A 26,977-nucleotide genomic window follows, 5' to 3' on the forward strand; every position below is an offset into this window, starting at 1 on the left:
TTTATTCATTTTTAGAAAGAGGGGAAGAGGAAAGAAATATCAATGTGTGACTGGGGACCTGGCCCTCAACCCAGGCATGTGCCAGACTGGGAATCGAACTGGTGATCTTTGGTTCGCAGGCCGCGCTCAATCCACTGAGCCACAGCTGCTGGGGCTACAATTTACTTTTACTGAAGTCTTAACTGCACGTGATGGAAACAGGCTGCCCCAGCTCCTCCCCACTCCCAAGTCCACTGCACTTCCAACTCTTCCAACTCTCCTGCCCCTGGAATAACCTGAAAATGTGCTCATACCGTTGTTTCTCGGTCGTTCCATTTTGTGTCGCATTCAGCAGTGACTTCTGCTGTGGGAGGTTTCTGGTTTAGGTGCCTGCCTGCAGCCACATGCTCCCCACCCCCCAGCTGTCCTCCTTCAGCTCCCCAGTGCGTCTGTTGTGTGTGAGTGCCAGGGCCTCTGGTGGTGGTTGGGGGTGGGCCTCAGTTTCTGCCGGCGAGGAGCCTGCAGTCTCGGGAGAGCAGCGGGTGACAGCACCCTGTGGACCACTGGCTGTGAGCTCAGGCTTGTCTAAGGCACCCCCTTGCCCCCAGGCCGTCCCCACAGCTTCTTCACGAGGAAGGAGCTCCTGTGATCCTTGGCCTGTAGACGAGGACACCGCGGCACAGAGCACTGGAGAAACTTGCTTGAGGCCACACGGCTCCTGAGTGGCAGAACCAAGATCCCACCCAGGCAGCTTGAGCCCCGGGCTCATGGCTTTCCTGCTGCTTCACGCTGAGCCTTGCCCCGGGAGGGTCTAGTCGATGAGCAGAGAGATCGCCGTGTGGGAAGTGAGCGTGGCAACAGGGCGGAGAAGGCCACCAAGAAGGAGGCGGCATCGCCGCTGGGCCTGCCTCTGGGAGTTAGCAGAGGGACCAGAATGCGTGACCTCGGGGACACATGAGAGATCATGGAATGTCCCTGAAACTCCAGAAGTGGTTCTGTGTCTGTTCCGCCCACTGTGGCTGTGTAAGGGATGACCCCACAGAGACTGGCGTGGAACAGCTGTTCGCTTACTTGTTCATGGATGGTGCAGGTCAGGGCGTGGACAGGGCCCGGTGGGCATAGTTCGGCCTTGCCCTGTGGTGTCTGGGTCTCCGCGGGAGAAGACGCAGGCTCAAGAGGAATCATCTGAGGTCTGATTCACGCGTGTGTGTGTCTGGCAGTTGGAGGTGGGTCTCCTGGGGGCCTCGCCCCCTCTGCCACGAGCCTCTCGAGTGGGCTCCTCGCCTGGGGGCGGGGCCCAAGGGCTGGCGTCTCAGGAGCAAGGACCGGAGGAAAGCCCACGTGTCCCTCAGCGGATGAGTGGATAGAACGGCTGTGGGACCTTCACACAGTGGGATTCTTCTCGGCCATAAAAAAGAAGAAAATTTTCCTTTTTTGACAGCATGGATGGACCTGGAGAGCATTATGCTAAGTGAAGTAAGCCCGTCGGAGAAAGACAAGTCCTGTATAATCTCCCTCTTATGTGGAATCTAATAGCAAACTAAACTGACAAGCGAAACAGACACGCTCATCGCTGGAGAGCAGATGCCAGCCGTTGGGGGTGGGGAGGGTTAGGGGTGGAGGGACTGAGCAAAAAGGAAAAAGGACTCGTGGACATGGACAGCAGGGTGGGGACTGTGGGGGGCAGGGGGGCTAAGGGGACTAAATGGTAATGGAAAAATACAATAAAGATTCAATTAAAAAAAAAAAAAGGAACCGGAGGAAAGAGGTCTTTTCTAACCCCAGCGTCAGATGTCACCCAGTGTGACTTCCGCTGTCATCACCCTGGTCCCGCCACATGTGAGGGCGGGAACACAGCCCCTGCTGTCCGAGGAGGAGTGCCAGTGTGGGGGGTGGGGCTGTCTCTGGAAAATGCCGCAGACCACAGTGTGACTGGGCCCAGCCTGCAATGGACTCGTCTGTTCTGCTCGGCCACGGGTGGTTTTGGACGGGGGTCATCAGCAGGCTGACATCATGCTTGGTTTGGTGCCCGCTCCCCACGCCCCACAGGACTTGTCGGTGGTGAGCAACCTGGGGCTCCGTGGGGGGCGGGGGCTGTTGTCACCAGGCCTCTGGGCTGCTTCCGCGCCAGGCAGGCAGCGTGCCCCGTCCTCAGCCCCATCCAGGGGCTCTGGCCCCTGAGGAAGGCAGGCAGGTGACAGGGCGGGCTGGGGCAGGCCACACTCGGGGAGCCCTGCCGGGGGCCCACAGCTGTCCCCAGCACCTTGCGTGCTCACTTCAGCCTCACGGCCCCTGTGAAGGTAGGTGCTCTTTCTGTCCCCATTTACAGACCCTCCTGCACCCTTCCTTCGCAGTGTCGTCTGCCACACTCCTCTTACTCCTTCCCTGCACTGGCTCTCCTTCCACGCCCCTGCGCGCACACACACCCCTACTTCCGCACCCTGCAGGCCATCGCCGGCACTCTGCTGACCCAGCAGAAATCCTCTGGCCAGGAGACGTTACAGCGCGCTGCTATATTTATAACATAGCACTTACAACACACTTCTCTGCTGGCGGTCGCCGTTGCAAATTTTGTGTCTTGGTGGGGATGTCCAGCTGCATCCTGATTCGGAAAGAGCTGACCCAGCTTCTCGAGACGTTTGTGCGCCGTGCCCAGATGCTCCGTGCAGGCGAAGGTGGCTGTTGGGCGGGTTGAGGTGCTGCTGTCTTGTGTGCTTGGTTAGACGTCTCCCGAGATCCCGCTGGAGAATGTTTTGTTGTTGTTCTGTTGTGAAACTGTGATGTGTTACACAAACGGAAAAGTGCATAAGGCGAATAAATGACAAGGCCGATACCTAGTTGAACCCCAGAGCTGGCCCGCCGCAGCTCCCCTAGGTCCCCACTGTGCCCGGCCCGCACCCCACTCCGGTCCGAGGTCCTGAGTCTGTGGCCACCCCTCCCTTGCTTTGCTTCACAGAGCGAGCTGTAGTGCGCGTGCGTGCGCCTGGTTTTCATCCCAGACAGCGCCTTTGCGGTGTGGGGTCTCCGTCCCCGGGGGGGCTCCCCGTTGCGGCCCGTGACGGGTTCTTTCACTTTCGTTGCTGTTCAGAATTCCGCCATCTGCTTGCCCACCCCGTTGATGTGACTGGTTCACTGTGGACTCTCTCTTCACAGCCCTGGTCATCTACAATTTCCTGAGCCTGTGTTACGAGTACCTCGGCGGGGAGAGCTCCATCATGTCAGAGATCAGAGGGAAGCCCATTGAGTGAGTACGAAGCCCCCCCCCCAGGAGGCCCCCGACCCCACCCCACGTCCTGGGCCTGACATTCTCCGAGCTGTTCCGGCGGCAGCTGGGCGCACAGACCCTCTCTGCCTGTGGCCTTGACCTGTTGTGCCTCTCTCGGACTTCCTGCGCAAGGCCACTCCCTGGGGCTCTTGGGAGGGCCTCCCTGGCTCTGTCTCCCCCTCTCTCTTCCTTTCTTCTCCCGTTTCTTCCTCCCTCCTGCACTGTTCACACTCAGTGCCTGTGAAGTTGGTGTGTTACCCCAAAGCCCATCCACCCCGCTCCCTCGCGTCTCACCGCAGCTGCACGCGGTGCTCCCCAGTGTCTCCCTGCACTTGGCCTTGGGCTCCAAGTCTGCCTGGGCCCTGCGCCCCATCCCCACCCCACCCTGCTCTGCTGTGGCTTGTCTGGCTGTGAGGGAGGGCGCCCCCAGCCCCACCTCCCCCTGCTCCTGGCTCTCTGCGCACCGTCCCCTCTCTGCTCGTCTCTTCCAGGTCCAGCTGTGTGTACGGCACGTGCTGCCTCTGGGGAAAGACTTACTCCATCGGATTCCTGCGGTTCTGCAAGCAGGTCTGTGTCCCCGGCAGCTGCCTGGGTCAGGAGTTGCGGGCCAGGGACCAGGAGCCTAGGGCTGTGCCTGGAGTGGCAGCTGTGGGCTGTGCTGTCCCTGGTTGGCAGAGTGGCAGAGGCAGGCGTAGGGCCTGAGGACCCTGCTGCAGGCTGCCCTGGGCGCCGCCTGTGGAATCCCTATGTCCTGTGAGGCCCCCCAATGGTTGGGGCGCCCCTGCACAAGGCGTGCTCAGAGAGGCAGTGACAAGCGTCCTAGGCAAGAAGTGGTCCCAGACTCTCGCTCCGTTTGCCCAAGTCTCAGTGTGTGTGTGAGTCGGAGGAAGTGCGTGGGGGTTCTGGAATCTCGGTTAGAAACGTCTCACAGTGGGGGCTGGGGAGAAGGAGGGTTTCTGTGTTAAGGGTAGATGCCCAGACACGCCCGGGCAGGCTCTGGTCTCGGCCCCATTTCCCAGCTGGCAGCCCAGCAGTTTCTGGCGTTCTCCACTGCTTTCCCGTGGTCTGGCGCAGCCCGGGCGATGGCAGTGTGGCCTCGCGGCCGAGGGCACGGGCCTGGGTGTCTGACCGTTGGAGTGTGCGTTCCAGCTTCTCCTCTGACTGACTTCTGAGCCTTAGTTCCTTCTGTAAAATGGGCGTGATGATCCTTATCTCAAGGGATGGTTTAAAGAACAGGCCTGGGGGTGGATACTGAGCGTGCGAACTGTGCTGGCACAGCGCCCACCGCCTCCTGTTTGGGAAGGGAGAGTCACGTGTCATGCCCAGCTGACCTGACCTTGACTCAGTCTCCTCTGGGGCTCCCCGGGCCCTTCCAGCCCCTCAGGCATCTCCGAGAGCAATCAGGAGGGGAAATGGTGAAACCCACAGCCAATCCTTGTGACCCACCAGAGGGCCGGCTTTTCCCCTCACTCCGGGTAGGGCCACGGCCTGGGGTGCAGCCACACCCGCAGGGCGCCTGCCTGGGCTTCCCAGGCCTCCAGTCTGCTTCCAGGCCTTCCTTCCTGAGGGTGTTCGCAAACGCAGGCTCTGCCCACTGGACCTGCAGGGGAAGAGTTAAAACCACCCCGAGCCCAGGGTGGGGCCTTTCCAGCCATTGTTTACCGAAGGCTGTGGCCGCCCAGGGCCCCTGTGACTCACGGCTGCCTTCTTCGGTGGTGGTTACGTTGTGTACAGAGTGTGATCCTGCGAGCACTCGCTTCGGTTGCCCCGTTACCAGTCACCCCAGCCCTGCAGGCTCGCGTGTCCCCCTGTTGTTCCTGGAGGTGGCACGGGGAGGTGGGGGCAGGGAAGAGGGCGCAGGAAGCCTCCCCTCTGCGTGGTCGGGAGAGGAGCGGCCGCAGCTTTATCCCAGGGCACAGAACTGGGGCCTTTGCCCGGTATCTGAGGCTCCCGTCGCTCTGCCACTTCAGCTTTGCTATTGCTCAGCGCCCTCATCTGTCGCCGGGTGACGACAGTACTTACGTCACGGGGCTGTGGTCAGCATGACGTGAGCCGACCCCAGACAGCACTGGCCTGTGGCCGGGCTCCCAGGGCCAACTTGAGCACGCAGCGTGGGGGGCTGCTGCTCCCTCTTCCCCTGCAGGCGCTGGCCCCGCCTCCCATGGCGGGGTGGTGGGGCCCGGGGAGACACGTGGGGTGTGCTGACAGCGGCGCTGCACCTCTGGCCCCATCACACGCCTCTCCTGGCAGCGACGCCACGGCTCACACTGCCGGGGCTCCCCTGCACGCCTCGCTCCAGCTCCCGGAACCCTGGGGTCAGCTGGCCGTGCTCTCTGCCCGGGGTCCCCTTGCCTTGTTTGGAGCCACACTAGTGCACCCCTTTTCCACTGCTCCCACCTCCACAGAAGGGGCCCTGTCGCTTGGACTTCCTTGGTTTCAAGAGACCCGGTGTCCTGGGCCTCTGCAGGAGCTGTGGAGGCTGCGGGAGGAACCCCCCCGGGGGCCGAGCAGGCCGGCCGAGGCCTCCGAGTGCGCAGAGGTGGGGGACCTCAGGGCACTGCTGTCTCTCGCTCCAGTCCCCGCACAGCGACCCTGTCGTGAGGGTCCTGGTCACGTCCGTCTGCCAGAGGCTAAGTGGCCGCTCGCTCAAGCTTCTGTAGCTGGCAGCTGGTGAGGCCAGGAGTCGGACTCAGGTGTCTGAGCTCGAGACCTTTGCCGTGGGCTGCTTCCTGTCTCGTGCTCCCGCATGCCACCTCCACCCTCAGTAGGACCCCAGCTCGACAGCAACCCTGGACCCGGACCCAGAGCCGTGGGCAGGCGGCCAGGCTGGGGTGGACCAGGAGGACCAGGGGCCTCCTCACCCGTCCCCGCCGCCCGTGTGGCCAGTCCCCGCACAGGGCCCTGTCTCCCCCGGCCACCTCAGCGCTGCCGCCCGTCACCAGCACAGAAGCTGGCCGTGTCCATTCTCGGCCTGTGAGCCTCCGTGGGAGCTGCTCTTCCTCCCTGTCCCCTTGTCGGTGTCTCATTCCTCCCATCCCTTCCCTGGTGGCATCTCCTGCCTCCCGCTCCTCTATCCCTCCTCCTTCCACCACCCAGCCTCCCTTCGTGTCCTTGCCTCCTGGGGCGGCTGAGTCCCACTATCACTGTCTCACCGATTCTGCTTGCCCCTCCCGATGGCTGTCCCCTCGGGAGAGGACCCTGGGCCTCCCTCACCCCCTGGCATCCAGCGCAGGCCTCCTGCCAGAGGAGGTGTCAGCCACTCGGTGTCTGTCCGCACCGTGACTCTCGGCCCCCGCCCCTCCCCCCACAGGCCACCCTGCAGTTCTGCGTGGTGAAGCCGCTCATGGCCGTCAGCACCGTGGTCCTGCAGGCCTTCGGCAAGTACCGGGACGGCGACTTTGAGTAAGCAGCGGGCCCCAGGGGAGAGTGGGGAGGGTGCTGGGGTCAGGGTCGGCCGGAGGCTGCCGCCCCGGCTGGGGGAGTGAGTGGGGCAGCGGGCCGGCTGCACACGCACCCGCGGAGCCTCCCTGTGGGCGGGGCCAAGGCGGCCCGAGCCCTCCTCACGCCTCCTGGCGCCCCTGAGCCTCGAGGCCCAAGCCCGGTGGCGGCACTAGACCCGGCCTCCAGCACAGGAGTGATCAGCCCCTCAGTGTCTGTCACTTTCACGCACAGGCCGCAGCCTGGGGCCCTGGGGGCGGGCTCAGAAGGGACAGCGGCCGCTGGTCCTCCACTCAGGGAACGAGAGGGTCAGAGCCCCCAGAGGCCACTCTCGAGTCCCCGGGCAGCAAGCCTCTCCTGCGTAAACGGTCCACAAACGCTCTGGGAGGTTGCCACGCAAACCGTACGCAGCAGCCCACCGGGGCGGGCGAGCACACCCAGGCCCAGCGGGGCGTGACTGGGCTCAGGTGGAGGGAGCAAGCCGATCCCTCAGGCCCGCTGACACCTGTCATCTGACCGTCAGGCTGAGCGCCCGCCCCGGCCACACTGGCCGTCAGGCCAGCGTCCTCCCCCAGGAGGGGGGCACCGGAAGCTGCAGGCAGGCGGCTCAGACGCGCCCGTGAGGGAAGCAGAGGCGGCGGGCCCGCCCCAGACTGCGGGCGCACCCCCTGCGCCCCTGTCACGGTGTGCCTGCTGCGGTCACCTACCTCTCTGTGGCCCGGGCAGCACTGCTGAGAGCCATAGGAGTTGGCATCGGGGTGGGACGCAGGACGGGGGAGGCCCCTTGCCCTGCAGAAGGGCCTGTCTGAGCCAGGACGCTCCCTGTTCCCGCAGCGTCGCCAGCGGCTACCTGTACGTGACCATCATCTACAACGTCTCCGTCAGCCTGGCCCTCTACGCCCTCTTCCTCTTCTACTTTGCCACGCGGGAGCTGCTCAGCCCCTACAGCCCCGTCCTCAAGTTCTTCATGGTCAAGTCCGTCATCTTCCTCTCCTTCTGGCAAGGTGAGCCCCTCCCCAGCCCCCGTGGGGCCGCATGTGGCACACTGTCCCCTGAACCTCGTCCCCCTCCTCCTGCTTGCCGTGCCCGGTGCCCCTGGGGCCCCTGGGGCTGTCCTTGGCTGGTCCCCCACGCCCCCCCGGAGCTCCGTCCACCAGGCACCCACTGGATGAGGAGTCTGAGTCCCCAGGGGCCTTGATGGGAGCTTCGGTGGGGCTGCTTCACGGAGGGGGGCACCAAGAGGAACCCGCATAGTCGGTGCCATCTCAATGTTGGTGGCCGGAAAGGAGCTGGGCACGTGGGGTCGCTCCGTGGCCTCGGCTTTGCCGGCAGCCCCCCCTGCAGGAACAGCTGTGGGCCCTGCTCTTCTCCCACCCACCCTGGCGTTTGGCTGGGGTGGGGGACTGGGCAGGGGGTCCAGCCTGGGCCAGACAGCCGCCCCCCCCCACCCCTCCCAGGCATGCTCCTGGCCATCCTGGAGAAGTGCGGGGCCATCCCCAAGATCCACTCAGCCCGAGTGTCCGTGGGCGAGGGCACCGTGGCCGCCGGCTACCAGGACTTCATCATCTGCGTGGAGATGTTCTTCGCGGCCCTGGCCCTGCGCCATGCCTTTACCTACAAGGTCTATGCCGACAAGAGGCTGGACGCACAAGGTACGGGCCCCGGTCCCGGTGGTGACCCCCAGCGGGAGGGGCGCGCCCAGCCCTGCCCAGGGCCCTGCCTGCCCCCAGTGTCCTGCAGGCACGGGGGCGGGGGCGGTCAGGAACCCCCGGGCTATGTGTAGGTGTGGCCTGGAGGCCAGGTCCCCCCTTTGGCGGCAGGTCTGGAGTTCGGAGACCCCCTTGGGAAGGTCAGGGCAGAGAAGGTGGAGTGGACGCGTTCCTAAGGGTTCCCGGGGTTGACCTCAGTTATCGGCTTTATCCTGTAATCCTGTCTCGAAGGTCCTTTTTTTTTTCCCCTTTAACGTGATGACTTCTCAGAAACAGACTCAGGTGGTAATAGCTTTGAAGGGCTTTTTACATCTTTATGTATTTTTTCCTCTTACACCTGTTGCTCTTCGTCTTTGTTAGCGCAGAGGTTGGAAACCGTGATTGTACATTAGAGCGCCCTGGAGAGCCTCAAGAGCCCGAGTCTGGCCTCACCGCGGAGATTCTGCAGTGACTGGGCTGGGCCGGGGCCTCGCAGGGCGTGGTTCCAGAGCTGGGGGCGGGGCTCCCTCTGGCCGCTGCTGGGTGGGGAGGACAGTCCTGGGGGGCAGGAAGAGGGGCCTAGCAACACCTGGCTTGGTGGGAGGAGGTGGGAGGGCCTGGGGGAGCATCTTGGTCTAACACTTCTACGCTGGAACTCGGCCACCGCTGTAGCTCCCTTCCTGTGCGGCTGGAGGCAGGAAGCCCACTGCCCCAGGCCGCCCCCCCCCCCCCCACGCCCACCACAGGCCCCAGGAGCTGGGTACAGAGAGGAGTAGAGAGGCACTGGCTGGCCTGTGGCTGGGCTCCTCAACCCCCACCCCCACCCCCTGACCTCCCAGTCCTTTCCCTGGTTGGGAGGAGGCCTCAAAATGCCTGAGTGGCTGCCAGAGGCGTGAACTGTACCTCAGGCCTCCCGACTCGCACGTCCAACTGTTTTTACCCAACGCGCTTGCTGGCTGGGGCCGGGGCACTTTTTCCGTGTCTCACCGCATACCTACTCAGGGCCAGGCACTGCTGGCCGCGGCTCACCGCTGCTGGCTGGCGTTGCGCCTGGTCCCCGCCAGGGCCCCAGTTGGAAGGATCTGAGGAACACTGTCCCTGGTCCCGGCAGACCCTGTGCCCTTGGGAAAGCCAGCCTTGAGCCTGGAGCCTGTGAAGGTTTAAAAGGGTTTAAGGAACCATTTCTGTGCGTGGTGGCCCTGCCACGGCGCTCAGCGGGCGCCTGGGCTGTCTTCACGCCCCCAGTGGTCCGCTCTGGCGGGGACCCCCCACCCAGCCAGGGAGAGCCGCTGCTCATCCTTGCCCTCTGTGCTGGTCCTGGCCAGCCGTGTGCCTGCTAACCGCAGCGCGCAGCCCTCCAGCCAGGCGTGGGTGCAGAGCCGGCTCTGCCCACCGAGCCGCCTGCACGAGAAACCCCCGCCCCAGCCCCGATTTCCTGTCTGTGAGGTGGCCAGAGGCTTGTAGAGCACAGGGCACAGGCTTAGCAATTCCAGCCCAGCCTGAAGAGGAGTGAGGGTCTGGGGGTCCTGACTCAGGGCCGGAGGCTGATCTCAGACCACCGTTCTGGTGCCCCCACCCAGCCACAGAAGGAGTCGTTCCTAGGTGGATATTCCGCCCAGGCAGTGGGAGGGAGCTGGGGCGGCCTGCGTGTGGGTGGGGCCGAGGGCTGGGGGCGGCGGGGGGACGAGCGAGTGGCGTGTGCTGGCCTCGGTGGCGGGCACGTGGTGTTCACTCAGCTGTCTCTTGTCTTCTCTATTTCTCCTGCTTCTCTCCCCTCCCCCGCCTACCCTGCTTTTGCCCCGGGTTTGGCCACGGGCAGTGCCAACATATGGTCCTTACGGTAGGTCCTGCTCTCGGTCTGCACGTCTGTCCTGCACGCCAGTCCTGGTCCCTGTCACACCGGCATGCCTCTCTCCCTGGCTGCTTCTCTGTGTCCCTGTCTGCTTCCCCTCGGATGCCCCTGGGTGGCTGAGCCCAGAGCAGCTGCCTGCCCAGGGCCACCCTCTGTAGATTTCGCTGTCCCGGAATCCGCCCTGCTTGGTTTCCGGGGCACAGCACTCGTTCCCGGGAAACCAGGGGCGTTCGGCACGGTCCACGGCAGAGGGCGCAGAGAGCAGGCCAGTTTGAGTCTGAAGACCAGGGTGCAAGTTGGGCTCATCCCTCACCGCCCAGTTCTGTGGCCTGGGCCCGCGGGACGGTTCGTCAGAGAGGGAGTTTAGACCAGCACGGCAGGGCAGGTGGCTCCTGCCCGTCCAGAGAGGGGCCTCCTCTGCTGCTCCAGCCCTCTGCGTCTGACCTGATGGAGCAGGTCCCTGGTCCAGTGCCCCGGGAGCAGTGGCGCGGCTGGCACCCGTGGAGCCTGGGTACCCCTGGCCCCCAAGCCCCCTTCCCCAACACTCCCGCCTTCAGCCAATACTGAGCCTGGGCCCGCCTCCCTGGGGCCTTCTGGGCTCACTGCCTGCATCGCGCCAGCCTCCACACCTGCCCCGTCCCACAGGCACAGACTCGGCCCCTGTGGCCGCTCACCTGCACTCTCTTCAGGGGCGCTTGGCTCTGTGCCCTAGCCAGAGGGGCTGTTTCTTTGCCTGCGCCCCCCGTCCCATGTGCAGGGCCCTGTTCTCTGTCCCAGAAGGGGGTGGTTGGATGACACAGCCCAGTGGGGGTGGCCCCAGGACTTGGGGTGGGCTGAGCCGCCTCGCCTCTTGCCAGCGAGGCCCCTCACCCCGCCCCCTGCCCCCCCGCAGGTCGCTGCGCCCCCATGAAGAGCATCTCCAGCAGCCTCAAGGAGACCATGAACCCGCACGACATCGTGCAGGACGCCATCCACAACTTCTCGCCCGCCTACCAGCAGTACACGCAGCAGTCCACGCTGGAGCCCGGGCCCAACTGGCACGGCGGCGCCCACGGCCTGGCGCGCTCCCACAGCCTCAGCGGCGCCCGCGACAACGAGAAGACTCTGCTGCTCAGCTCTGATGACGAGTTCTAGGCGCGGCGGCAGTGGTGGCGGCCGCTGGGAAGGATCGGTACCTCGGCCCCGGGCAGGGTGTGCCCCCTCCAGCCTCACGTCCGGGCCAGGAGGCAAGCTGGCACAGCTTCGGCATTGCCCTTTAATTTATTGGACCAGAGACACTCACATATCGCTTCCAGAGGAACAGCCCGTCGCTGTCTGCAGAGGGAACAGCCCAGGCTCACCCTCGAGCCTTCAGGAACATTTATACAAGGCCAAACCCGCAGGACCGGGGCGAGGAGCAGAGGATCCTGGGAGCGAGCGACTTCCATGCCCCTGTGGCTTGTCCTGCGGTGGCAGCGTGTCGGGACCAGCTGTGCCCCAGACCCAGACGCTCCTGTTGCGGACCAGCAGCCACAGTCTTCTCAGCTCTGTCCCCAGGTCCTTGCCCTTCCTCACGAGACTCACAGCCCCACCCCCGAACACCGTGCAATACAGCTCTCCCCACCTGTCCCCTCCCCTGTCGCCCCTTGTCTGATGCTAGATTAGCCTCACCTGGGCAGAAGGAGGGAACACGCGCTGTGAACCCCCCTCCTGACCCAGGCCTGCCAGGCATGCTGCCCGGATCAGAGCCAGACGCCAAGAGCCACAGGCCCACTGGGCAGGGTGCTCAGCTGCCTCTGCGCTCCTCTTCTGTTGACGTGGCCTCTCCAAGTCGGGGGTCCCCGAGCCCCCTGGGTGTCTTCTCTCAGTGGCTGCACCTCTGCCTGTCTCATGCCCCTTCCTCCGGGCCTGCTGAGGACAGCCAGCAGCAGCCCCCACTGCCCCCTGGGGTCTGTCTCCTTGAGAGCATTTTTGGACAGAGCCCTTCCTTCCTGCTCGCTCCCAGGGTTGGGGGCTCCCCGCTACCTTCCCAGGCCGAGTGATCAGAACCTGGGCTGGGGCATGGTCTGTTGCTGGGGCTCCTCCCTCACACTTCACGGGGAGAGTCTGAGTCTCTACCTTTCAGACCGGCTTCCGGAGGACACAGTTCTGGAGGGGGGAGGGCGGAGAGCTGGGGCATGCCACGGAGGGCCCTGGCCCCGGGTCCACACAGGGCCTGGCGTCCTTCTCACCTGGTCCCCTGGCCCACCATCTCTTCTGTGCCTTAGTCACACATGAAAGCTCCCCCTCCCCGGGCCTTCAGTCTGTCCCAGACACCCCCCTGTTCAGCTGCTGGCACTCAGAAGGTCCTGCAGTGCTGGGCCAAGCGCCCTCAGGCCTCAGGGGTGGCCCAGGCCATCCGTCCCCTGCCCTTGCCCACCTCTGCACCGTGCCCCTGGAGCTTCCCTGGGCCGGAGTCCCCGTGCAGGCCGGGCTCACTCTCAGCGGGCGTTGCCTGCGTGTGCAGGCAGGGCGTCCCATCCCCAGGTGGCGTTTGGGCTGGGGCTGCCGCAGCCTGGGGAAGGGACAGGCTGAGCGAGGAGGGCCCCGACTGTGGCTCCGGAACGCCCCTGTGGCACCTCTCTCCTTCCAGCCACTCCTGGAGCGAGCTGTGCCGAGGGTCGAGTGGAGGTTCCGTCCCAGTCATCTTTCCGGGCTCTTGGTCCTTGTGACCACGCCAGTCCCCCTGGAGGGACAGTGGCCTGCTGGATAGGTGCTGGAGGCCAGCTCTGGGCCCCTGTCTGGTGGGCTTGGCCAGCCAGTACCGAGCTGCGGGTTGTCCGAGAAGGCCCTCTGTCTGTCCCCACTCCCAATGCTTCCTCCCGAGAATCGGGTTTCCCTGATCCCCCTTCCAGGCCAAAGTGTGCGGCTGACTCCCTGCCCCCGGCCTCTGCCCGCCCTGGCTTGCCCTCCAGCTCGGTGGCAGGGTGCCGGCGGCCCCCGGGGAGATGGGGCCGGGGCCTTGTGCCTGACCACGCCACCCCTTCCTCCTAGGATTCGTAGCCTAACTCTTTTTTTTTTTTTTAATTTTTTTCCTGATAGAATAGCTCTTTGTACATACAAAATACTTGAACAATTAACTGTATGACGTATGAGAGACAGAGCCCCTAGTTTTGTATTGCTTACGACTGCCACGAGCCCCCCCGGAAAGCCGCTCTATTTTGGTCTCCGTGACATTTTCAGTGCGTGACAGAAGTGAGCGCACGAAGTGAGAGAGGGATATATATATGAGATAATATAGATTGTATTGAAATCTGCTCTGCCTGTGGGTGAGGTTTTCTTCCTGCCTCTTCCCGCCCCTGCGGGTGTGTTGGGGGCGGGTTTTGCGGTGTGGGCAGGGGGTGTTTTAGGGAACGGCGGCCCTTGTGCTATGTAACGTGTAGGTGATGGGGGGATCCATGTTGTCAGAGACTAAAATCGGGGTCCAGGCCTCCAGCGGACAGTGTCGCCCCCTCCCCACATGGCCGGCATGACATGAGGGTGGCTTTGACGCCCACCCTCCCCGCCCACTGGCAGCCCCCTTGCTGCAGGTGTCTCTTGGGGAGTTGAGGAGTTCCTAGGGTGCTCTTTCCAAACTGTCCCTGCTTCCCTGAGCCCACCCTCCACCGTGGGACCCTCAGGTCCTGGGACGGAGCCTGCTGGGCAGCGGGCGCTGCCCCTACTCACTAGGGCAGGTACCTCTGCCACCTCCGCACGCCTTCTCGGGCCTGGCGGATGGCGGGGTGGGCCTGGCCGCGCTGACTTAGGCGCTCGGGAATGCAGCGGGGGCGGGGGAAATTCCCAGCCTCGGCTCGGCCTCCTGCCGCTTCCGCGGTCTTTTCCGCAGGCCTGAGCTCAGCATCTCAGGATTGGGTGAGGACCGTGGGCTCCAGCCGGGAGGGCCAGGACGGCCTGTGGGCCACGCCCCCCGCCCCGGAGTTGGGCCTCTCCCCCACCGTCACATTCTGCGACCTCTCCCAGCCCTGCTCCGGCCCCGCCATCTTCACCCCCATTCCCAGCCTCGCAGCCGCCCTCGCCGCAGGGGCACGTTCTTGCAAAGCTTTACTGTGTGTTCAGGCCCGCAGCCCTGCAGGCCCCAGTGCCGGTCACACCTGCGCCCTCAGAGTACCTCTCTGGTGGTACACATGGGTAAACGGAGGCTGCAAGAAGCTAAATAAGTCGTCAGAAGTCACACAGCTGGGAAGAAGCTCACGTGGATTCAAACCCCGATTTCCCTGAGCCGCAGTGTGCCCCGTCTGTCTGGGCCTGGGCTGGGCCACAGGTGCGTCTTAGGCCTGCGGGCTGGGCCTGAGGAAGCCACGCCTCTCCCTGCCTCCCGGTGCCTTCCGCAACACGAGGGAAGGATTTGCTCCTTGGCTGCAGAAAATCAGACCTGGGTAGCAAAGTGCTGGGAAGATCACTCTCCAATCGGGGAGTTTTCCTCTCTGGGTGGGACTGTGTTTTCACTGAGGAGATGCCCGGGAAACTTAAACATACGTTCCACTGTGGCCCTGGCTTTGCCCCCCTCCCCCCAGGTGGGTCCTTGGCTCGGGCACCAGATGGAAGGACAGATGTTTGGGCATTGCCTGCCCGAGTGTCCACCTCCAGCCCACCCCCAGCCCAAGCAAGAGCTAGTAGTGATGGTGCATAGCTTGTTTGTTTGCTGTTTTGATCCGAACCCAAGGATATGTTTATTGATTTTAGAGAGAGGAAAAGAGGAAGTGGGGGGAAGGGTGGGGAAAAAACATTAGCGAGACAGAGAGAGAGAGAGAGAGAGAGGGAGAGAGAGAGGGAACCCAATGAGTTGCCTCCCATATGCACCCCAGCAAGGGACCAAACCCACAACCTAGGTGTGTGCCCTGACCAGGTATCGAACCTGAAACCTTTCGTTGTCCGGGATGATGCTTTAACCACCTGAGCCACCGGCCAGGACAGCATAGTTTTGATTTGCAAACTGGAGCAAACTTTTTGGGGTGGGCAAGCACAACTCCATCTCGGGCCCCTCATTTAGAACCCCCCGCCCCCCCCGAGTAACCAGGCTGTACACGTCTTCACTGTGGAAATAGAGAACTTGTCTTTATTCAGAGTCTACAAAATACAGAAGGCGGGTAGCTCGCTCACTGTAAGTCAGAAAATAAATAAATTCTGGGGGCCGGGCAATTTTTTTAAAAAACTTTTTTTTGGTTGTTGCTATCCGGCTTTCCCTAAATATAAGATAAAATGTGATTTATTTGCAGATATAAAATATAAAGTCCAGCTCCGGGCCCCATGACACTTTCCCCAGGGGGTGGTCACTAGGGCTCCGGCTGGAGAGAATAACTTATCCGTGCAATAAATAAACAGTGGGGAGGGTGGGGGAGGGGGGCTGGGCTTCCCCGAACAATCAGTGGCCGTGGTCAGCCCCCACCCGGGGTGGACAGTCACAGGGAAGCGGTGGGGACCTCTCAGCCCAGGCCGTAAGACCACAGGATCTGCCTTCTCATCTCCCCTTTCTCTCTGGCTGGCCAGCTCCTTCCCTCTCCTCCCTCTGAGTCACCTTCTCTCTCCCTCTACTTCTCTTACCTTGGCTCACCGCTGTCTCCCAGGCCGCAGAGGCCCTTCCGCCGGTTTCAGCCCCAGCCCACCGTCCCCCTGACAACCACAGCCGGGGATCTCCAGGCAGCAGTGGGAGAACCTGGCTCGGACACCCAGTTCGACCACTAAGCACAGGTGGCCCATCCACGGGAGACCCGTTTCCCCGCCTGTTCACTGGGTTTCACCAGGTGATTTCCGCAGGCCTGAAGCGGAGGTGGGAGCATCAGCGTCCCAGCCAGACAGTCCCACAAGACAACTACGGGGCCGGACCTAGCGCTGCATCCCAGGAAGATGGGGAGGGGCCGTTGGCATAATCTGAGCACACAGTTTACAAAGTGAGGGGTGGCCCTCTTCTCCTCGATGGCTCTTCTGCAACCTCGTCCGCTCCGTATCCCATCCTCCGGGCCTAAGAAGGCTGAACTTGCAGCCAAGGGAGACCCTTGACCGAAACCCCACCCTACCTCCTATCTCACCCAAGTCGCCCCTTCCCAGGGCTATTAGGTCCCCGTGTCAAGGGTTGCACGAGGAAGACAGGGTCTGGGGAGAGGACCTGTGATAACCACAGGGGCTAGTGGCTGCAGAGAAATGGCACCTGGGGACAGAGGTTGTGCTCAGGCATGTCGGGAAGGGATTGGGGATCGGGGGCGTGGCTTGGGAGTGGGGCGTGGTCGGGGCGCAGCGGGCACTAGGAGCAGGCGGCGGGGGCGGGGCCTGGGGCGGGGCCCGGGCTCGGAGCCGACTTGACGATGGTGATGACGCTGGCGGGGGCCACCAGCGCGGCTGGCCCTCGGGAGGCGGAGACGGAGCGCGCAAAGCCCTGCAGGGCCTCGCACTTGCCGCGCAGGGCGTCGAGCTCCAGGCGCATGGCGGCGTTCTCGCGCGCCAGCTTGTCCACCTCGCGCTCCAGCTCAGACTTCTGCTTCTGCAGCTCCTCCTTCTGGCACACGCGCTTCACGCGGCAGCTGGCCGCGTAGCCGCGGTTCTTGAGGGTGCGGCGCCTCTGCTTGAGCCGCGTCACCTCCTCGGCCGAGAGCCCACGCAGGTGCCGGTTCAGCTCGCGCACCGACAGCCCCATCAGTGCCTCGTCAGACAGGTGTGGCGTGTTCTCGCTGAGCTCGCGCTTGATCTGCAGGCAGCATGGTGGATGCATGGGGAAGCCGAGGCCCGGGGTCGCGCCCTTGCCTGTGGGCCGTGAGCCGGGGGCCTGGCACGCATCGGGTGCTGGGGACCACTCCACACCTACCCCACCATAGGCATAGAGGTGGTGGCTAGGCTTGTTCCAAGACCCCCAAGTGGGGCAGGTACCCACAAATGGGAAACCGGGTCAAATCAGGATCAGAACTCACACGGGGCCACCCCAGAGATCAGCCCAAATCCTGACCCAGCAGCGACCAGGCTCGGACTCAGCTAAAGAAGCCCAGGAAAGCGCCTCTGAAGTCCTGCAGCGCGGTGGGCACTGTCCCGGTGGGGGGACGGGTACAGAAAGGGAAGTGACCTGCCCTCGGGGGAAGTGGGGGGCACAGCCTATGACCAGAGCCCGGTCTCCTGGTTTCCAGCCGTGACCTCATGAATGTCTGATGCCTGCTGGGCGGCTCTTGGGGGTTCTAGGTACTGAAGGGGAAGTGGGTTGGGGGGCTGGAGACCCGGAGCCCAGCCTGGGCAGGGGTGCGGCAGGGGGGTGGGGCGGGGGGGCGGGGGGGACTGGGAACCACAGGAGCCGCCTCCTTACCTTCAGCGCTTTGCTGGATAAGGGATCCACAGACATGGTGGCAGAAGGTGCTCTCCGGGCCGAGACCTAGGGGAGAGAGGAGACCAAGGTCACTTTTCGTCTTCTCGTGGCAGCTGTGCCTCGTATATATTTTTGCTCAGGGCCCCTCTTCCGAGAGGCCTGTTTGGCTCAAGCACCCCCTGGTGTCCTGTCATGGATCCCCGTGTGCTGACCTTCCTAACGGTCCCCTCAGCTGCAAGTATTTTACATCTGGTGACCTGCTCATGGTCCGTCTTTCTCCCTCCCACTTCCCTTCCACTGAAATGTAAGTCCACGAGGGTCAAGGCCTCGTCCCACCCCCACATCAACACGCCTAGCTCAGCGTCTGGCACGTAGTGGTAAGTTCTCAGTAAGTGTGCACCAGTGGAGGGGACGCCCACCACCCCAGCCATTCCTCCACACGGGGGCCAGACATGTGTGTTTTGTTTTGTTTTGTTTTTAATCTTTTCATTAAAGCACTAGCTACATACAGAAAAGTACACAGAAAACACATGTCCTAGTCAATGACATTTCACGGAGTCCAATCAGCACCCCGTCAAAACGCAGTAAGCCCCGCCCCCGCTCTCCCCCTGCGCAGACCTCCCTCCTTCAGGCCTGTGTTCTGGAAAAGCGTCCCCACCTGGGGGCAGACCAGAGCAGATCTGGCACCGCCCTGGCATGTGCTTGGCACTGGGGAGACACGGAGGGTACGTTCTGCAGGCCGGGGGTCATTGCTCTGGGCTGGGAAAGGCACTGTCTCCCAGAGTTCCCGCTCCCCCTCTGCTAATCCCCTGGGAATGCGATGGAGGTGAGGAGCAGAGGCGGAGGGGGCAGGAGGGCGGTGGGAGACCAGCATCCCGTCAGGCCTCACTGGGCAGGAGCTGAAACCCAGCTCCAGACCGTGGTGGCCTGGGCTGCCTGTGGGGCTGGCCTCTGACCCATTCTGGCTGGCCCGGGCGTCTCGCAGAGACATGGTGGGAAAATAGAAAGTGCGAGGACTTGGGCACCAGACACCCTGGGGCCTTTCAGAGGTCGTCCCACTCACCAGTGGTGGGGTTCCGGCGGGCACGTCAGTGAACCTCTCTGTGCCTCGGTTTCCCCACAGTGATACAGGGTGGCCGTGTGTTAAGTCAGCTCATGTTACTCCTCTCCCAGGACCCTCCCGTGGCTCCCAGGTCACTTGGATTACAGCCCGAGTCACCACAGCGGCCCAGGAGGCGCCAGTGATGTGGCCTCAGCAAATGCCTGGCTTCAGCTCCTGCTTCACTCCCCCTCTCTCCCGCTGCTCCAGCTGCACCCGCCGCCTTACACCTGCCACACACACGGCTCCCCGGAGCCCGTGCGCTGGCTCTCCCACCTGCCCCACACCCTCTTCCCTCAAATAGCCACAGAGTGTGCTTCCTCTCGTCCTGCGGGTCCCTCTGCAAACCTCATGTTGTCACTCAGTGCCGATACACATGCCCACACGCGCGCACACGCATGCGCACACCCTCCCTTCCCCACGGCCTGCATCTCTATGGCATGTCTCACTGTGTGTGTTGTGATTATTATCCCCCACGTGCATTTTACCTATCTGGTCAGGGGCTGCCTCCCCATTAGCAGGCCAGCTCTGGACAGCAGGGGTCCTGTCCTGTCCACGGCTGTGTCCCCAGTGCTCAGAGCGGTGCCTGGCACGGAGTAGAAGCCCCAGTAACGGTTGCTGAATTCTCGGCGTGACTCAGGCCGAGGTGGGGACAGTCCAGCAGGGTTTCTTAGAAATCCCCCAGCCCCTCCAGCCCACGCGGCCAGGGGATCCGACGCCCAGAGGGAAGCAAGGACTAGCACAGGAAAGGGAAGTTGGCCCTTCCAGAGGTCCCCTCCTGACGGAGGCAGCCACGCTGGCCCAGGGGCGAGGAGGGTCTCCGGAGCCACCTGCGCCCTTGTGGTAGAGCTGAGGGGGAAACTGAGGCCCAGAAAGTCCCAAGTCAGGACCTTAGCCTGTTGTCACAGACACTTGGAGACCCTCATCCACCCCCCCACCCTAATGCTACCCTTCACTGCAGGCCACCTCCCCCCCAACACCCCCCTCAGGGAGGTCCTGGTTTGTCCACTCATCCTCCATACCGCGCTCAGAGGGTCTTTCCACCACGTGAGTCTGACCACGTTGTCACCCAGATGTGGACCTGCTGTGGCACCCTACTACCCTGGGGGCAGGGTCCAAGCCCCCCGCATGGCTCCCAGGCTCACCTCCCACCGCCCTCCACCTCTGTGCTGCGCTCCAGCCACGTGGAATTTCTTTCATTTCCTCCCACCCCACGCTTTCTCGCCTCTGGGCCGCCCCACACCCTGTGACACTTCTCCCCTCCTTCATCTGACAGACTCCTACTCACCCTTCTGCTCTGGGTATAGACGTCGCCTCCTCCAGGAAGCCCTCCCTGACCCCTAGGGCTTGTGTAAGGCACTCCCCTGCATTGTAACGGTCTGTTTCCTTGTCTGCCCACCAGACAGGGAGCTCCATGAGCAGGCACTGGGCCGAGGCAGGTCTGGGTTCTGAGGCCACCAGGTGGGGCCCGGCAGAGGGCAGGCACCAGGGAGGGGTGGACGGGTATGGTCCCTGACACCATCCGTCCCCTAGCCTGTCGGTGTCCAGACCAAGTGCCAAGCCCAAGCCCAGCTGAACACTATGGAGAGTAAAACCTCCTGGCCGCACCTCCAGTTCTCCCTCCTTTTCACCTGCTTCCCGGAGTCTGCATGGCAGGGCTGGTACCAGATGCTAGGAGAGGGGGGGACAGGAGCAGGAGGGGTTCTGTCCTCGGGATGCCTGGCCCCCAGGTCGGGCGTGGGGAATGAGGAGAGGAGCACTGGATTAAGAATCAAGCCCGGAGCTGAGTCCCATCTCTGTTTGCCAGGCTGTGTGACCTTGGGCAAGCTACCCCACCCCTCTGGGTCTCCACGTGTCTGTAAAAATAACACCTGCTCTCAGAGTTTTGGTGGAGCCAGGGGTAGAGGTCAGTGAGCCTCTGAGGGGTCATGAGAAAAGCCGGGTCTGTCCAGGGGGGCCAGGCCTGCAGCAATCACTGGGGTCTCCCTTCTACCCGGCATCTCCCCACTGACTGGGGTCGCACAGGAAAGGCCCCCACCTCCTGGCTTTACACAAGGGGGGGAGAAGACCCAGGGAGGGACATCTCTTGCCTGAACTCACACAGCAAGTGAGTGGCTGCCTGCCCCCCGGTCAGAAGGGATTCTGACCACCGAATCCTGGTCCTCCCAACAGCCCTGCGAGATAATGCCCAGAGAGGTCGGTAGAGCAGTCCAGGTCACACAGCTAAAACGGGGTGGTGTTGGAGAGGAGGCCGGACTGGCCAGTCTCCAAGGCCACACACTCGGATGTGCCAGGGCTCCTGTGGGGTCTGCCAGGGATAGGCAAACGCATGCAGACAGCCAGGCCACCTTGCTGGCTACGGGGGGAGTTGGGTGTTAGGTGACACTGGCAACCTGGGTGATACAGAGAGACCTGGTGGGAGGGGGTAAGCCTCTCCCCACATAGGTTAACTGAGAGCCTGTTGGGTGCTGGGTGCTGAGCATTGGGTGCTATGGCTGATGCAGAAACTCGGAGGCTTGGCCCCTTGGACAAGTCATTTCTGCTCTCTGGGCCTTGGTGTCCTCACCTGCAAAGTGGGGACGATTACAGGAGCCTTGGTGTGTAAAATACAAGTGGCTTGGACAAGACCAGAAATGGCAGGTGGTTGGCTTCTCTTGCTCTCCCCCCTCCCCCTGTGCTGTAAAGTGACTAAAGGCCCCACCCACTGGGCCGGCTGCGATTCTGCGTACTCTTGGGCCCTAGGGAGGCTCTGAACCTGTTCTTCTCTCCTTTCCTCCTCCTCCTCCTCCTGTCTAGCCTCAGCCCCCTCGCCCACATCCTGAATGTCAGCTGAGACACTCATGTTTGCCCAGGAATGTCCCTAGGTCAGCAAAGTCAGGCAATCACAGAAAGTCACAAGAAGGGGGAACTTTCTGATAACCAGAGGCTCTTAGCCTCCAGCCCCAGGCCAGGGGCTGCTCTAAACCACAGAGCCGGACCCTCTACCGGGCTGCCTTGGCCAGTATGGTGGGTAGACCTTGGGCCTGAGACAGTGGCTGATCCAACCTCCTTGTTCTGTCACTGAGACAACCAAGCAGCTGTTTAGTGGCAGTGGTGGGTTGGAACCCAGGAGTCCTGAACCCCAGCTCAGGGTTCTTTCCTCAGTGCCAGACACACACACACACACACAGAGCTTCTTCCCTTTGGGGCCAGCAGAGCAACCTCCAGGGGCTGCAGGTTCCTAACATTCTTTCGGAGGCACAGAGAATAAACTTACCCTTGGGAGACTGACAGCTGCCCCGCCCAGTCTGCAGCCACAAGACCTCCCACAGTTCCCTCCCTCCTGCCCCCCCTCCGTCCATTCCAGGGACATCCTGCAGACGGCCCACCCACCCGCTGGCACGGGCTCCTCTCTGGCTGCTGAACCATTTTGCTTCCTCTGTGAGGACAGAGGGAAAAAATGTGTTTTCCCGGGCCTTGGCAACCAGCACTGGTGGAGCCTCCTCCCTGCTGGAAAGGGGAGCAAAGCTGGGAGGGCTCAGCCCCTCAGGAAAGCAGGAGCCCTGGGAATCCAGCTCCAGCTCTGCAGCCCGCTCACACTCACTGTGTGACTCCGGGGACGCCGTTCCCTCTCTGGGGGCCTCGCTTTCCCAACAGGCTGGACCCCCACCAAGCCTAAGGTACCTTCTAGCCTGACACTCTTAGAGTTTAGAGCATCAGATTCTGGCTTGGAACGGAGCCCCAGGACCACTAGCAGAGTGGAGATCCCAGAGATACAAAGGAAATCAGTGAAGGCTTCCTGGAGGCAGGGGCATGAGAACAACAAACTCAGAAACTATGAGCTTTGACTATTCCTCTGCTCAACCTGCACAGCCAGGGACCACTTCCTCTTTCAGCTTAACTATGACCATAGCTGCCTCCTCACTGGCTTCTAGTCTTGCCCGCCTCCACCTCTGACCCCACCATCTGTTTTTCCCCAAGGCTGTCAGAGAATCATTACTGACACAGACCTGCAAACCTATGTTCAGCCCATTTCAAAACACTGTGATGCCAGCCATCCCCCTCCCCCAGCTGACACAGTGGGGCCTTTAGGCCTCAGTCATGTTCTTTGTCCACTATCTCCCAGGATCCTCTTGGACCCAGTGCTCATTCATTCGTTCAATCAGCCAACGCCAAGAAGCATCTACTATGTGCCAGACCCCAAACGCCCTGAAGGGCCAAGGATGAATCACAGCCTCTGCCCTTTAGGGCTTCACAGACCATCATTACTCACTCCATCTGACAACCTGGCTCACTGGTCACCTCCTCGGGGAAGCCTTCCTTGATTGCCCTAGGTAAGTTGAAGCCCTGTTACTGGCCTACCTTGGAGATCCTCTGGGTGTGGTTCCAGAGCACGGCAATAAAGCAAATATCACAATTAAGCAAGTTGCAGGAATTTTTTGGTTTCCCAGTACAATAAAAGTTATGTTTACACTATACTGTAGTCTGTTAAGTGTGCATAGCATTATGTCTAAAAAAAAATGAACATTATTCATAAAGACTTTGTTTCTGAAAGATGCCGGCCATTATTTGAGCCTGTTGGAAATGGCGCCAGCAGACTTGCCCCATGTAGGGTTGCCGCAGACCATCAGTTTGTCAAAAACACAGTATCTGCAAAGTGCAATGTTTAAAGCGAAGCACAAAAACATGAGGTGCGCCTGTGCTGTATACTTGCAAGCCACAGGGACTTCCCTCTCATACCACCCCGCTCCGCTGTGGTTTGGTCTGCAGTTTAGCAGCTCTTCCTTCAACGGTGCCCCCTCTCGTTCACCATAAGCTCCCAGAGGGCAGGCTGTGGACCTGGTCTGGTCACGGTCTCATCGCCAGCATCGGTCCGTGGCAGAGCCCCTGGCAATGCAGGCTAAAAGCATCAGGACTGAGGGAGGCACAGGGGCCAAGGGAGCCCACGTGGGGTCGCAGACCCTCGTGGAGACCCAGGTGTGACCCAGTGGGAGGTCGAGGCTTTCAGCACCAGTTTCCCACCGGTGACTGAGCCACCCAGCCGTAGGTCCACTGACCCCCAGCCCTACTCAGGGATGTTTCCCGCCCAGCTTTGAGGGTGGGCCCGACTGGTTCTTGTGCTCCTGAGGCCCACCTCCCTTCCTCGAACCCCACACATTCCTGGACATCCCTGGCCTTGACCTGAGGCTGTTGGCTCTGCGTTCTCTCCCACAGTTCCCCTGGGAAAAAGCCTGTGTGTAGAGGCTGCCGTACCTCCCCCTTTGTACCCCTATCCTGCCACCTGGATGTCGCTGAGTTCCTGCCGCAGATGGGGAGACTGAGGTTCCCCACTGCAGTAGCAGAACTCACCGGGGCTCAGAGATTCAAAGTTAAAAGGTCATCTGGTTCTTCATCCCAGCAAGCTCCACTGACCACCCTCCAGGATGCTATAGCCCCGTGGCTGGGAAGAAGGGGAGGGCAGAATAGAACCCAGGAATCCCTAGCCCCAGGCCCATCTCTCAGGCTGCCGGGCTAAACAGATTTCTGCAGGGCTGATATGGGGGATCTAGGGCTGGGGTGGGCCCCCACCTCTCACACATTAGCCCTTCGTGCACTGAGACCACCTGTCCCACTGCCTGTTGACCATGCCTCCCCGGGATGAGGACTCTGGGAAGTCCCGCTGGCCCAGTCCCTCAACTAGATCCTCAGGTCCAGCCATCAACAATTGTGTCAGACTAGTCCCACTTGTAACTGAAACTACCAGGAGGGCAGAAACCAGCTCCACCCCATCCTCCGGTCTCACCCTCCCAGACCCAGCAGGTACAAGCTCCAGAACCCGGACCAGCCCGGAGTAGCCACCAGACAGAGGAAGCCCAGGATTCCTTCCTACCTTCCCGCTCTGCTGTGGGGGTCCACTTCCTCCGGAGCCTGAAGGGATGGGCGCCCCTGGGGGTGAAGGACAGGCCAGAGGGTCCGCCTGCCTCATCCGCAGTCCTGGGGGGCGGGGTCTTTGATACTTTGTCCCACCCTGTGGCTGCAAGCTCAGGCTCAGGGCAGGGGACAAACAGCAGGTCACATGGCCCCAGCGCTGGGAAACTCCGCAACAGCAGGGGCTTGTGGAAAGGGGACAGCCTGAGAATTCCCAGCCCCCGTGTGACCACAAACCGAGCCGCTTCCCTAGCTCAGGTCCCTATTCCGCATTTACTCATTGGGCACACTCCTTCCAGGGTATGCACCGCTGGTACACAGGCCCTAGGGTTCTCCACCGCCTGGGAGTGCGCGGCTGCCTCTCTGTCTCTCTCCCTCTCTCTTTCACTCTCTCCCTCCCTCCCTCCCTCCACAGTACACCTCGCGCACACGCATCAGGCAGGATATTCAGGACGCAGGCCAGGGAACACACACACACACACACACACACACGCCCTGCGTAAACAAACCGAGCACGCCCGGCTTGCGGGCACCAGTCCAGGGACTGTTCTCACCGAGTCACGTATGTGCACACACCGCCCCGGGCCCCGCCTGGGCAGACGCTGACGCTCTCCAGCCCGCGATGCCCCTTCCTGCCGGGCTTCGCTGCCTCCAGGCCGGCGCCCCCGGAAGAGGCCCATCACCTCCGCACCCCGCCAAGCTTGTTTCTGCCCCTACTCGTTCCCCGGACTTCTGCCCCTCCCCTCCCCTCCCCGCCTACCCTCCGAGCCGTGGGTACACTGGAGCGCCGACTGAGCCGGCTCCGGCGCCCCGCCCCAGGCACGTACCGGGGACAGGGAGACCCTGCTGCCTCGGGCCCCGTGCGCCGGTCCTTGTCCCGGACCCACGATCCTCACCCTGCTCTGGATCCGCTTCTCCTGGCGCCCCTGGAACGCGCGGGTCCCGCTGCCGTCCGGGCTGCCGTCCGGCCCGCGCTCCGGCCCGTCTCCGCTCCGGTCCCGACCGCTGGTCGCTCTGAACCTGGCTCCCGAGAGCGACGGGCTGAGTTTTGTTGTGGGGCGGGCGGCGCGGGAGGCCGCTGCGAAGTTGTAAGACGAGCTTCCCGGAATTACTCACTCACAGGATTCCTTTCATTCATAAAAACCCAGTCATGCGGTGACGTCACCTCCCTGAGCGGCCTCTGCGCTCCTCCACTCCGCCCCGCCCCGCCCACTTAGGCCCCGCCCACACCCAGGCCCCGCCCCAGGACTCTCAATCCCTATTAGGCTGGTGGCGTTCACGTGACTCCTCGCGAAAGCCGCGTGGGTGAAGGTGTCATTTGGCTCATCTTACAGTCGACAGTCCCAGACCTTTTCTTTCGACCTACACCTTCTGCCACGATGATCTCATCCCATTCCGTGGTTTCAAATGCCGTCTATATGCCCGTGAGCTCCAAACTTGTATTTCTAGAGCGAAGCCGCTCCTCTGACTCATTATTCAAGTGCCCACTGCCCCTTCCACGTGGGTGCCAGATGGGGACGGCAGACACTCTCTACACAGACAAAATCCACCCCCTGATGTCAGCCCGACCCCGGCAACCCACACCCGCAGTCTCCCCCATCTTAGCTTTGAAGCCCAATCCCACGGGCCTTGCTCCACCCTGTCCTCCCTGCGTCAGGGGTCCGCCTTTCTCTGCCTCTGACCCGATTCTGCGCCTGACAGCCCTGCACCGCTCCCTACCCTCAGTCCCACCACGCCGTCCGGCCACCATCCACTTACCGGGACAACCGGGAGCAGCCCGCTGACAGCCTCCCCAGGTTTTCTTCACACAGCAGACAGTGTTTCTCTCAAAGCAAAGATCGGATACGTACACTTCCATCCTCTCTCCAGCCTCCCTGCGCATTTAGAATATAAACGATCCTCCACCCTTTGGCCTACAGGGCCCTGAGCCATCTGGCCTCTTGCCAGCTCTCCGGCCTCCCCTCCTGCCCCTCTGCCCTCACCCCTGCTCCTCAGCCCCCCCTGCCCTTCCCACTGCTCCCCAAACACACCAAGCTCACTCCTGCCACAGGTCCTTTGCACTGGCTGTTTCCTCTTCTGTTCGCTGCCTGGTTCTCTCTCACCTTTCAGGTCAGCTCAGATGTCGCTGACCTCCTGGCTGAAGGAGTCCCCACCTGTAAAGTCTGGTTTTTCTATACCCTCAATAACTCCATAGGGCATTGTCTTGTTTACGTGTTTGCTTACTATTTGGTGTCTTTCCCCCTCAATCAGATGTTTCGTCAGAGTAGAGTCTTCTCTATCTCGTTCACCACTCCACGCCCTGTGCCCAGGACAGTGCTTAACACAGGACACGCCCTCGGCTGAGAAAACAATGTGGAGGACATACATGAGTGGGGGCTCAGAGGGGTGAAGTCACTTGCCGAACGAAGTCCCACAGCTTGATAAGTACAAGAACTGCGATTCGAATCCAGGTCTGGCTGGTTCCTGGTCC

The 26,977-nt window shown here is 62.2% G+C and overlaps 2 protein-coding genes and 1 long non-coding RNA gene across 7 annotated transcripts in view; 1 reads left to right on the plus strand and 2 right to left on the minus strand.

The window, feature by feature from the left end:
• TMEM184B (transmembrane protein 184B) overlaps positions 1-13,504 on the plus strand; it is a 41,947-nt gene extending 28,443 nt beyond the window's left edge. For 2 of the 3 annotated variants that reach the window (XM_045834870.1, XM_045834869.1), the window contains exons 4-10: positions 3,133-3,223; positions 3,736-3,811; positions 6,555-6,646; positions 7,517-7,686; positions 8,140-8,334; positions 10,190-10,210; positions 11,115-13,504. In XM_045834870.1, coding sequence (XP_045690826.1) covers positions 3,133-3,223; positions 3,736-3,811; positions 6,555-6,646; positions 7,517-7,686; positions 8,140-8,334; positions 10,190-10,210; positions 11,115-11,356 — 887 coding nt within the window. In that variant the 3' untranslated portion in view covers positions 11,357-13,504. The remainder of the gene's footprint in view (positions 1-3,132; positions 3,224-3,735; positions 3,812-6,554; positions 6,647-7,516; positions 7,687-8,139; positions 8,335-10,189; positions 10,211-11,114) is intronic. The other variant, XM_045834871.1, reaches the window with a different exon arrangement.
• On the minus strand, positions 1,303-2,737 carry LOC123816117. The gene is made up of 2 exons (XR_006785226.1): positions 2,515-2,737; positions 1,303-1,377 (listed from the first exon to the last, which is right to left on the minus strand). It is a non-coding gene; the product is annotated as an uncharacterized LOC123816117 (long non-coding RNA).
• Positions 13,505-15,269: 1,765 nt separating the features above from the next.
• MAFF (MAF bZIP transcription factor F) lies at positions 15,270-25,631 on the minus strand. Of its 3 annotated transcripts, none has more exons than XM_045834886.1 (3): positions 25,404-25,631; positions 17,523-17,588; positions 15,270-16,919 (listed from the first exon to the last, which is right to left on the minus strand). In XM_045834886.1, the coding sequence occupies exons 2-3, from the start codon at positions 17,556-17,558 to the stop codon at positions 16,479-16,481; spliced, it is 477 nt and encodes a 158-aa protein (XP_045690842.1). In that variant the 5' UTR covers positions 17,559-17,588; positions 25,404-25,631; the 3' UTR covers positions 15,270-16,478. The 3 variants fall into 3 exon arrangements, with proteins under 3 accessions (XP_045690842.1, XP_045690840.1, XP_045690841.1); XM_045834884.1 differs by lacking the exon at positions 25,404-25,631 and adding an exon at positions 25,062-25,195; XM_045834885.1 differs by lacking the exon at positions 25,404-25,631 and adding an exon at positions 24,470-24,877.
• Positions 25,632-26,977: the final 1,346 nt, after the last annotated feature.

Source organism: Phyllostomus hastatus, unplaced genomic scaffold (assembly GCF_019186645.2).
Source record: "Phyllostomus hastatus isolate PE091 unplaced genomic scaffold, TTU_PhHast_1.1 phas_contig_198, whole genome shotgun sequence".
In the NCBI taxonomy this organism is placed as follows: domain Eukaryota; kingdom Metazoa; phylum Chordata; class Mammalia; order Chiroptera; family Phyllostomidae; genus Phyllostomus; species Phyllostomus hastatus.